General features: G+C 42.3%; 1 protein-coding gene across 1 annotated transcript in view; it reads right to left on the reverse strand.

Annotated features, from left to right (window-relative positions):
• The window catches only part of TRAPPC9 (trafficking protein particle complex 9), a 586,383-nt gene that overhangs the window by 476,747 nt on the left and 97,721 nt on the right, over positions 1-11,915 (reverse strand). The window contains exon 9 of the mRNA XM_021706983.1: positions 10,812-10,955. Coding sequence (XP_021562658.1) covers positions 10,812-10,955 — 144 coding nt within the window. The remainder of the gene's footprint in view (positions 1-10,811; positions 10,956-11,915) is intronic.

Below are 11,915 nucleotides of genomic sequence, written 5' to 3' on the forward strand. Positions count from 1 at the left end.
ATGGGGTGGATAGGTGGCTCATGCCAATAATCCCAGCACTTTGGGAGGCTGAAGCAAGAGGACTGCTTGAGCCCAGAAGTTCAAGGCCAGCCTGGGCAACAGAGTAACTCAAAAAAAAAAAATAGCCAGGCTTGGTGGCTCAGCCTGTAATCCCAGCACTTTGGGGGGCTGATGTGAGTGGATTGCCTGAGCCTGTGTTGCGAGACCAGCCTGGGCAACTTGGCTGTCTCTACAATAAATTAAAAAATTAGTTGGGTGTGGTAGCACGTGCCTATAGTTCTAGCTACTTAGAAGGCTGAGGCGGAAGGATCGCAGAGTACAGCAGGTGGACGCTGGGGTAGCCGTGAGCATGCTGCTGCACTCCAGCCTGGGCAACGGAATGAGATCCCAACTCAAAAATAAATAATTAAATTAAAATTAAAAAGTATGTATGTATGTCTCTAGAACTCTGACTGATATAGCAATTTTTTAATAGATTTATCATAATTTTACAGTGGTGCTTCTTCCTTTTCCATAAACAAAGTCTTTTGTGCATCAAATGCTGTTTTGGAATTGTTTCAAGTTCAATGAGTGGTTTTCCTTCAAAGAAAAATGTGCATTTATCATCACCCCACCACCAGGGGGCAGTAGCTATCTAGATGAGGCTATCAAAAAGTCCCCATTGGCAATTCAAACAGCCCTTGGAAAGGCGTTCATCCATTTGGCAACTAAACAAAAATATCTGTCAAAAAATGTCATGGCAAGTACTTCCCCCTCTATGAGGAGTTGGAAGGCTGAGGGTCCCGGCTTGCTCTATCACTCATGGCTGAATAAGCGGGCACCTTTGGGCAAAGTACTTAATTAGCATCTCACAACACAATGACCAGGACACCATTTGCCCTGCTAAAACCCAACAAAGTTTAAGTGACAATCAAATGAGGTAAGAGGCAGGAACACAATCAGAAGTCTGTAAAAGAGTTTCACATAAAAGAGATACAATAAACAAATACACTGAAAAAAAATCCAACCTTGCAAGTTACCAAGAAAATACAAATTAAAGCAATAAGGCAACATTCTATACATATTGAATTAGCAGCACTGCTGCTGACTGTATAATTAGAACATCCTTTCAGGCGGCAATTTGGCAATATGTTTCAACAGCAATAAAAGTGTTCAAAATGGCTGACCCAGTAAGCCCTCTCTTGATGAAATCTCTCTCCTGTTAAAAGAGCCAAAGACCTAAAGATGTTCACCACAGTATTATCAACAATAGCAAAAATAAACCAAAAAGAAGAAAAAAAAAGGAAGGCTTCATTATTAATGCATTCAACAACATGTGAACGCCGATATGTGCCACTAGCTAGTTATAGGGTACAAGGCTTCCTTTAGGGGTGATGAAAATGTTCTAAAATTGACTGCGGTGATGGGGCACATATCTGTGAATATGCTAAAACCTGAAGTGTACATTTTAAATGGAATTTTAAGGCAAGAGACTGGGTGGAATCACCCAGGAAGTGGGAACAAAGATACAAGAGGAATCAAGCCAAATCCCGAAGCAAGTACCCACCACACAGAAGTCAGAAAAGGAGGAAGATCCAGCAAGGCCACTAGGGAGGAACCACCAGTGGGTGTCAGGAAAGCCAAGAAAAGGAGAAAAGCCTTGCATAAAAGAGGTGCTGGACTGTATTGGAGTGGAGATGACCACTGCTTTGGAACCTGACAAGTGAGAGAGGAGACGAATGCGTGGCAGAGGGGGCCCAAGAGGGCACAGGAGAGAAGGATGTGGGAACAGGAAGGATGCACAGACACCTCTTGCAGAGGCTTTGTTGCAGAGACAAGGGTGGCTTACTATGGTTGAGTTTCAGACTGTTATAATTATGGTACATTTGCACACAGGGAATAACCCAGTGGAATGATAGAGAAAGAAAGCAGCAAGAAGGAGCAGGGAAAATGGAGAAGGCAGGAGAGTCTGTACACCTGTACCATCTTCTCCGTCCTTTGGCAAACTTTCAATGAGATACCTGCCCTGTTTAAGTCGATATCCATCCTGTTCAAGCAGTGTCTCTTAAAGTATGGAAAAATGAGGGGTAGGAAATGGGGGCGATGAAGAAACATGATGAGGGTGACCTGCCACAACTGCACCCAGGTAGCCTCATCAACAGCAGCACAGGGTATCAAACCATCAAAGCTGTCTCTGCCCAGGAACATCTCACTGTCACTTTCAGCAGATGATTTATATCCTCCACTTAAGTAAGTCTCAGTCTAACTAAGTAATCCTTCACTTAACTCCTCTTTTAAAACATGTTTACACAATCACCTAATACTGGTTCTCTCGGCCACTCAGCACCCTTTGAAGGAAAGGTGAGACCTACAGAAGCCCTGGTTTGGAAAATGTGCCTTTCTAGCAAACACATCAGTTGAAGATTAGAAGCAGAGATGCTGAATTCTGCTCTTAAAATAACATTTTCTGAAGCAACAAACTTCGCATTCTTTTAAAATAATCGCAGTGAATGTTTTTGGTCTCCCATATTTGCAGACATCTGTTGCTGTGTCCACCCTCTGTCAAGGTGACTTTGATAGAGACAAGCAGCCCATGACAAGACACAAGGTGCAATAACCAGTGACCACTCCAGACAAGTCCCATTAGCATACCAGATGGAGAACTGACATTTAAACAATTCTCCTAAATGACCATTGTGACATAACAGGGACAGTCACAGAGCAACATACAGGTAAATATCAAAGGGAAGTTGTCCAGTAAACAAGTATCTCTTCACACCTACTGGGTGTCAGACCTTGTCCCAGAACAAGGCAGGTAAGGTCTGCTGGCATCCTTGTGTTGGAAGACTGGAAAATGCACAGCAGGGGGATGTGACATGGAAGAAGCAGGGGACATGGGTCAGGGTGGTCTCCTGGAGAAGATGGCACTGGAGGGGAGACCATAAGGATAAGGAAGCCATTCAAGCGTACCCCAGGAACATGCATGCTAGGGCTCTAAGGAGAAAGAAGCTTGGCACATGAGAATGAAGGAAGCCAAGTGAGCATGACAGCTGCTGTGGGGAGAGAGGCACTGCATAGCAACAGTTGTTCTGGAAAGTTTGAGATGCTTAAACATCCAAGGGCTGTTGGATACCCAAATCTGGGGCTCAGAGAAGAAGCTGAGAAATTAGGAGGTGGTATAAGTTATTGAGTCACTATTTCATTTATTCACACTTAACCTAGCAAGACACCTATTATAATACCCAGTTCATGATGAAAAAACAGAGGCTGAGAAGACCTGGATCCTGGTCTATGGGTTCACATTCACTTTCCATCACTACACAGTGCCTCAGTGGCAGAGGTTGGTGGCGCTCAGTGTGTTCTATGACCTCCAGGTCTAACAGTAGGTCAGACTCATGATGTTCACTGCCGGAGTAGGATTCTGGGCTACTGCAGCTGAACCATGAGCTAATGGCCTAATCCAAATCTATACTTTCAATGACAATGTGGAGATGCCACATTCCCTTAACTTTGGGGGATGCTGAACATCAAACATGGTGGAAACTGGACACATAAAAGTACCAGTTATATTGGCCACTGTTCACTGCCCAGAAGAATACTTCTCAGTGGCACTACCCTTTCCTTCCCCTGGCCCCTCTTCCTTTTTTCCTACCTCCTACCTACTCCTCCCCATGCCATCCAGAGAACAGTAACAATGCTATTGTTAATTATAATATTATAATACAAATTATAATATCAGCATATCTTGGAAAAGAATGGTATCCACATCCATCAGCCCTTTTGGGTCATTCTGTTTTTCCCTATTTTTCTCATCAGGTGCTTTTAACTCATTCACGATCACTGATGTGAGTTTATGTCATTCCAAATTCTGTTCCTGGTTGCCACTGATGTGAATTTACATCTTTGCAAACTTTATTCTTGAATGCTGCAACATTGTCATATGTATGTGTAATTATATTTTGCTTGAAAATGAACAGTGAGGAAAAGAGAAAGTTAATTAAGATATTTATCCAATGTAGACTACACAATATTGTTATTGATTTACATAGTTGGTAAAAATTGCAAGTTGGTCATTATTTTGTTGTGATTAGTGTTGTATACTTGTATTTTGTTATTTCAGGCTTTCCTACTTCAACATCAAAAATAATTTACCATAATTATGGAAAAGGAAGAAATATATATGCTGATGAGATTTCCAAGGTTGAAGGTGAATCCAGTGAACTTATTAGTGACAGTGAGACAGACAGTAGTGTAATGATGCAATGTAAATGAAGAAATATATATATAATATATACATATAATATATATTCAGTTTATAATCCGAATAAAAGTACAAAGTATGGAATGCTAATCAGAGTGGTATCTGAGGCAAATACTGGATACGTCTGCAACTTTCAGCTGTGAAAAAGGTAACAACTTAGAAAAGACCATTTCATTTATGCTTAATGACAGACGTTTGCAGCAACGAGCTTCAGATTTCTTTTTATTTTCGCCCACTCTCAGTATTAGGAAAGTGAAAAATTTGCCAATCGTGAATGTGTTCAGGTACCTTAGGCAAAAGAACCACCACCCTCAGACCAAGAAACTGGTGTTCAAGTACTCCGGGGGAAAACAATGCCATCTTATGACATTTTTACTAGCACTTCTTTGCACTAGACTAATTGCTATGCACTTCAGATATGTTATCTCTAATCCTTGCAACAACCCTGCAAGGTAGATGCTAAAACTAAGGCACAGAGAGGGTTTTCAAGGAAACATCATCTACCCAGAGTCCTTCAGCAAAATGCCGAACGACAGTAAAACAAGCAAACAACAATCCCTCTGATCGCAATAAGGACAAGCCCAGAAAACCATGTGAAATTTAAATGTTACTAATAAAGCACCCATACTCTAAAGCCAGAATATCACACTTACCACCATCACCATCACAACATGGTAAAATAATTCTAGCAGCAGTAATGCTATGAAGTAAGACACATCCTGAACACAAGTTCATTCACTGGCCCTCTCTCAGTCTCGGTGGTATCCCCTTTCATCTCCCCTCAGTCTTTTCACTGTAGCATTAATATGGCTTATTTATAATATGCATTTTTTGACATACCACACAAACGCTTTATTTAACAGTTGCAGACCATGACCATCCCCAAGTGTCAACCCCAACATCCAGAACCCGGCAGCCAAGTTCAGTGCAGCTCCAACAGGGTGAGTACGTCGCTCTCGCACACTGGGCCTTTCACATTTTGGATGATGAAGCGGTTCGTGTCACCCATGAATTCCACGTGCACCTGCGTGCACTGTCCCTGCAAGCTGGTCCTGCCCAACATTTGGTGACCCTGGCCAGCTCAGTAGGCTGCACACGGCTCATGTCCATGATGGCAGTACGATGGTGATAGGGTGGAAAGTAAAATATGCATTTTTTGAACCACACTTCAGTCACAGGCGTAGATCCAATGTATGGTTGAACCTTATTTTCTCACCTGGGGCTTTTGATTAGAGTCCTTGAAACAGTTTACCTAGCTAATTTTTCCCCTTGTTCCCTTTTTAAGTTATGTGACATCAAAGCAGCAGGTCTTTTAGTTTCCACAGGAACTGGTGTCAGTAACTACAACTCATACTGGAACGGCCAATGCAAGGATCAGAATCAGGCAACAAGCCAGACCTGGTCCATAGGTAGCAGTTTGCCAAACTCGGCCCAGAATCCTGATCAAAAGCCACAGCAGGATTTCTTAACTAGCCAGTCAGAAGAACTGTCAATATGGCAGCATCGAACATGGTAGGCATGAAAAAACAGAAGCCTACATTCATTCTAGCACCTTTTACGGGCCTGTAAGGTGCCAGGTGCCTTTCCAGACATGGCTTCCTGTCTCTGAAGACCTATAGGCTAGCTGGGTGGGGAAACTGACCAGCAACCCCACAGCCCAGAATGGTAGAAGTTCTGACGGTGGCAGGTACAGAGCATGGTGGGGGCTCCCTGAGGGAAGTGCCATAGTCATGGGGTGGGGGGACAAATCCCTGGACAATATAACAGGAATAGCAAGTCCAAAACAGCAGAATAGAAATGCTGTTGTATTTGGAGAAATGTCAAGAATTCAGTATGGCCAAACACAGGGTAAATGTGAGAGAGAGGGGAAGAAATGAGGCTAGAGATTATGAATATATACCATTCTAAACCTTTCACAATATAAGGAATCCCTTCCCTTTTTAAGAGACTCTTGAGTAGTTCACGGGACCAGGCTGGCATGCAAAATCCATGAAGCGAAGAGGACAAGAGCCCATTAATCCACTACCTCAGTGTCACAAAAGCTCAGCAACCATATGCCCCATCAGGAAGCCTCGGCAAAGATGACCCTGTACCTGAGATCAGAAAAGGTAACACAGCCATTGTTCCAAAGAAAATTCCACAAATCATCAAGTTAGTACTTCTATCTTGCAAAAAAAAAAAAAAAAAAAGGCAACAGTCTTGGAGAACTTAAGAGCCTTTTCATGTTATTTATATAATAACATAACTTATAGCTTCACTCAGTTGTGCATATTGGAGGGTTTTCATGGGGTAGAACCCCCAGATAATACTGTCTTCAACTGCAAGCAACCAGCACACAGTTCCTTTCTTGGCTGCTTTTCTGTTCTATACTTAATTTCAATGCAGCAATATTTAGAAATGTTAATATCAAGTCTGTGAGTGGTATCATAAGCTCCTCAGAAAAAAAAGGTCATCCAATAAATTATAATATCTATCATTTAAAAAATAATAAACTACCATACAAAATTACCATATCCCAGTTGTCCAAATAAGAAAATGGAGGCCAGGAAGGATTTAATTATTGATCTGAGGTTACAGTAATTAGAGGTTGAGGTAAGTGAAAAGAACCTTTCAGACCTCTTGACTTTTGTCCTTTTCTCAGAAGACTCCAATTAACCAAATACCATTAGACACAGGCCTTTCAGGAGACAGTTATTTGTTCTATAGTATCAAATGTCCCAAGTTCTTATCCTTTTAAACTAAGTGTCTTTAAATCACTAATTAATATGACCTCAAATAATCATATGAAAGTATCAGTATTTCATGGGCAAATAAATCTTTCTGTCATCTAAAAACATACAGCCGGGACCCCATCAGTCACACCATCAGTGGGCGCCACCTTCCCAGGGCAAGTGGAAACTTGACACATTGAGTGAAGAGTTATGCTGCCTTTTCATCAAAAATAAAAACCATCTTATCACTAATGAAAATTAAGACAACACAGCAGCATACTGATTTCATTCTGTGTTCTCACTGAAATTAATAATACACACACACACAAAGAAAATCCTAGAAAGAAATACATCATCATCATAGCTACTCCTGTTTTCCCATAAACTGCCTGGCTTGAAATCTGGTTGAGCCCAGCTGGCACTTTCTCAGTTATCCAAATTGAGATGATAAATCTCTTCTAACCTCTATGAATACCACAGGGGAAAAAAATCCTACCATGACTAATTCAAACACAAATTTTAAATTTATTTTCTCCTCCAGTACTTCTGGTAGATTGCAAAAAAAGAGAGAGAAAAAAGAAAAGAACAAGAAACTATTTTCAGGATTCCAGCGTGCAGAAGATACACTGAAGTGCGATCACAGCATGAAGAGCAATTATCTGGACTTCGGCCGTAAAAGCAATGACCAGTCATTACCACATGAGGGAGACAAACAGAGTTTGAAATGTGAGCCACCTAGGGCTCATTAAGCCAGAAGGCCACAATGAGAAACAACATTTCAATAATATTTTACATTTAAATATTGCATATGCAAATATTCAAAGAGTCACCAATATGATCTGTTATAAAATGTCTAATTACTCAAAAATATAGCATATATATTAACGCAGCAAGATTTAGAAATGTTAATTACCAAGTCTGTGAGTAACACCATAAACTTTTCAGAAAAAAGGTCTTCCAATAAATTATATTTATCACCAAAAAAAAAAAATAACTACCACAGAGAAATACCTTTCTTTTTGAAAGCTCACATGAGGAATAAGTACAACAATCACATGATAGGTTTAGAAGTAAACGAATCTTAAAAAAAAAAAAACAGGATAAGAAAAACAGGAGGAAAAACACAAAAGTCAGAGGTAAAGAAGACTGCTAAGTTATCATCTAGATCTCACTGTATTTGTGTTGCAGAGGTTTTCTTTACCACCTGGAGAAAGATGACAAATCTGAGTCCCTGATAGGAAGGGCAAGGTAGATGGGCAAGCAAACATTCACTTCTAGTCATAGGCATGTGGGCCTTTTGTCAACAATAACTGAAAGCCAGCAGGGCACGATGGCTCATGCCGGTAATCCCAGCACTTTGGGAGGCAGAGGCAAGAGGACTGCCTGAGCCCAGGGGTTCAAGACCAGCTTGGGTGATTTCACCAGACTTCATCTCTACAATAAATCAAAAAATTAGCAGGGAGTGGTAGTGCACACCTGTGATTCCAGTTACTTGGAAGGTTCAGGCAGAAGGATCACCTGAGTCCAGCAAGTCAAGGCTATGGTGGCCATGGGCATGTCACTGAACTCCAGCCTTGGCAACAGAGTGAGACTCAACTCAAAAAAAAAAAAAGAAAAGAAAAGAAAAAGAAAGCTGTTGGCAAAAATAAAAACACAACCACACAGAAATCTAACAGAAAGCTTTAATGTGCTCATTCACTCTGTTTCTCCCAGTGGCCATCCCATGGACACGTGCAAATATAAAACTCTGAGCATGTGAGGCTGGCAGACACAATGTATTTCTCAGTGTAAAGCCCACATGTCTGGAGTGGAGATGGTTGAGCTCATCAGTCTGATATGGAAAAGTGGAGTGGATCACTCCAATTCTAGATCCTGCAAGCGGGCTTAGTCACTTACAAGCACTATATTTTTCCGATGTCCTGTGCAAACTAAAGGGCACCTAACAGGGAAGATATGACCCATAGCCTTGAGAAATACAAGGTCCAATAGAAATACAAAATGCAGTATACATATATATCTGCCTACACATATACTATACATACACATATATGCACATTGTAAAGGAATGTGCTTTTGAAAAATGCTCAAAGACCCAAGTCAGAATCAACTTTCCCACAATCATGGTTAAAGCAAGGATCATGAGGACATCAATCACACTTAAACAAGCATGTGTTTAGCACCGCTCTTTGCTAGAGGCTCCAGAAGCTAGAGAGAGCAAACAGACCAGGCATATAGAGGTCCTTCTCCCATGGAGTTTCTCAAGGGAAGAGAGGCATTGAACACTGATCACTGAATGCAACTGATTACTGAATAACAACCAGGGTTGAGTGCATGAAGGAAGAGAACAAATGATAGGAACCCCTGGTCTAGCTGGGGACTATTAAAGTCTTCCCAGAGGAAGTCAGGACCCAGAGAGGACATTGGGTAAGCGGAGCAGGGGATAGAGAAAGAAGAAGCACACAGGCCCTGGAAGGAAAGTATGTATTGAAGAAGACAAAAGCTCAAGGTGCAGCAAGTAGAGATGTAAGCTGCTCAGACAAAAGGCGCCCCATGTTATCATGACGTGTGGCCATGTAGAGCCAGGCAAACTGAGACAAGGGATATGGGGACACCCCATGCTCCATGGAGAGCCAGACACTCTGAGAGATGAGGGTGTGGGGACACTCCCTGCTCCATGAGAGCCAGGCACATGGAAACGAGGGGTAAGGGGACACTGGCACCAGTAAAGGGCCATCCCAGGTACACAGGTCCCACTGGGTCAGCAGAGGCCTCATGCCCTAGCTGTTGAAAAGAACCACATCACCAAGGGTAACCTGCATCCAACTACTAGTCAGTGAGGGATTTGCCGTCTGGGAGCAACGCAGGGCAACCCTCCAGGACCATGGTGGCTCAGAGTTCCCCATGCGCCAGCTGAGGCCTTTGCTGATACAGCACTGAGGTCCAACCTCTCTCTCTGCCCAATCCTGCCTCTTTCTCTTCCCTTCTGTGGGGGTTGGTCCCACAAGTAATTCCCAATAAACTTCCCACACATTAGTCTCCACAGCAGAGAGCACTTCCCCAAGAACCCACCAACACTGCATGCTGGACGGGGCTGAGGGAGCCTGCAGGAAGGCAGGCTTGAGGCACTGAGTCCCAAGTGCCAGGGAGCATTCAAGGGGAGAGGCTCCACGAGTAGCAAAATGAACACGTCTGGGCTCGGGGTGAAATTTGGGCTGGAGATAAACAGATTATGACTGAAACCCAAAATGCAGACAAATCCAGGAGCAGTGTGAGAAAACAACCGAGGAAGGAGCTTGATGGAGAGCAGCCACAAAATGTGGGCAGAGACACCACATGATCTCGTCAGCGCCAACAAGGGTAAAAACTCACCTCTGGTTCTGGAAGGCAGGGCAGAGTCACCCTGGAGGGGCAGCGACTCAAAGGGGCACAGAGAGGCCCTAGGGTTCTGTTCATTCTGTTTCTGTCTGATCTGGGTGTTGGTTATAGGGGTAGCTATTGGTGGAAATTCACTGAGCAGTATTCTTTGAGTTGTACACTTCTCTATATAAATGTTTTACTTTAACATTTATGTTTTATAAAATGTAGGTAAAGGAAAGGGGAGACCATACAGAAGGCTGAGAAGGAGAACTCTGAGAGGCAGAGAGAAAAGCAGTGGAATGTGGTGGTGGGATGCTGGCGGAGAGGGCATGAAGGAAGGAGGTGGCACGCAGGCACCCAGAAACATGGGAATGGGAAGGAGGGAGCCAGGGCACTGCAGGTCATGGACAGCAAAGAGCAACCTAAACCCAAGCCCAGATTCATGTGAATCCGCAACTAGAATCTTTCATTCATATTTCCTTGAAAAAAGGATCATAGCTCACCCTGATCTGACAAGAAGTCCAGCATGGTCTGTAAGAGGAAAGACAGGTGCCTGACAGAGAGAGCAGGGTTCCCCATTCTTCGGGAGGCGTAGACCAATTCATGAAGCAAACGCATCTGGACAGCAGCCCAGCCCCTGTGCGTGCCTGCAATGGAAGTTACAAAACATCATGAAGTGTTTCACAGGGATACAGGACAAACAATTATGTTATATGTAAAACTTGGTAATTTGAAGACAAATGCCTCAACTATCAAATTCAAGGAGCAACAAAAAATATTTCCCGTGTTTACTGATCCTGGGAAAAAAACTCTAAAGTGGCACATTTTTTCACATATGAAAAATAGGTTTCTGATGGGCCCCTAGCCAGAATGACCAAGAAAACGAGAGAAAAAGTCCAAATAAACACAGTCAGAAATACAAAAGATCAAATCACAACTGACTCCGAAGAAATACAAAAGATTATCAGAGATTACTATGCACACCATATGGAAATAAACTTGATAACCTAAATGAAATGGAAAACTTTCGGACATCACACAACCTCCCCAGGATGAAACGAGAAAACATTGAGACACTAAATAGATCAATAACGACCCAGGAAATTGACTCTGTCATACGAAAACTACCTACCAAAAAAAGTCCTGGACCAGATGGCTTTCCAGCAGAATTCTACAAAATGTACAAGGAGGAGCTGATACCAATCCTAATGAAAGTATTCCAGGCAATTGAGAAAGATGGAATTCACTCCAAATCATTTTACAAAGCTAACATCACACTGATACCCAAACCAGATAAAGATCCAACAAAAAAAGAGAACTACAGGTCAATATCCCTTATGAATATCGATGCAAAAATCCTCAACAAGATTCTAGCAAATCAGATTCAAAAAAATCTCAAAAATCATCTACCATGACCAAGTAAGCTTCACCTTCAGGATGCAGGGCTGGTTCAACATTCCCAAGATCATAAATGTCATTAAATACACCAACAGATGTAAAAACAAGAACCACATGATTATCTCATTAGATGCAGAAAAAAGTTTTTGATAAAAATCCAGCATCCCTTCTTTGATAAAAACCCTCAAACACCTAGGGTATAGAAAGAA

Source organism: Carlito syrichta, unplaced genomic scaffold (assembly GCF_000164805.1).
Source record: "Carlito syrichta isolate Samal-C Ts95f unplaced genomic scaffold, Tarsius_syrichta-2.0.1 Scaffold316275, whole genome shotgun sequence".
Classification (NCBI taxonomy): Eukaryota; Metazoa; Chordata; class Mammalia; order Primates; family Tarsiidae; genus Carlito; species Carlito syrichta.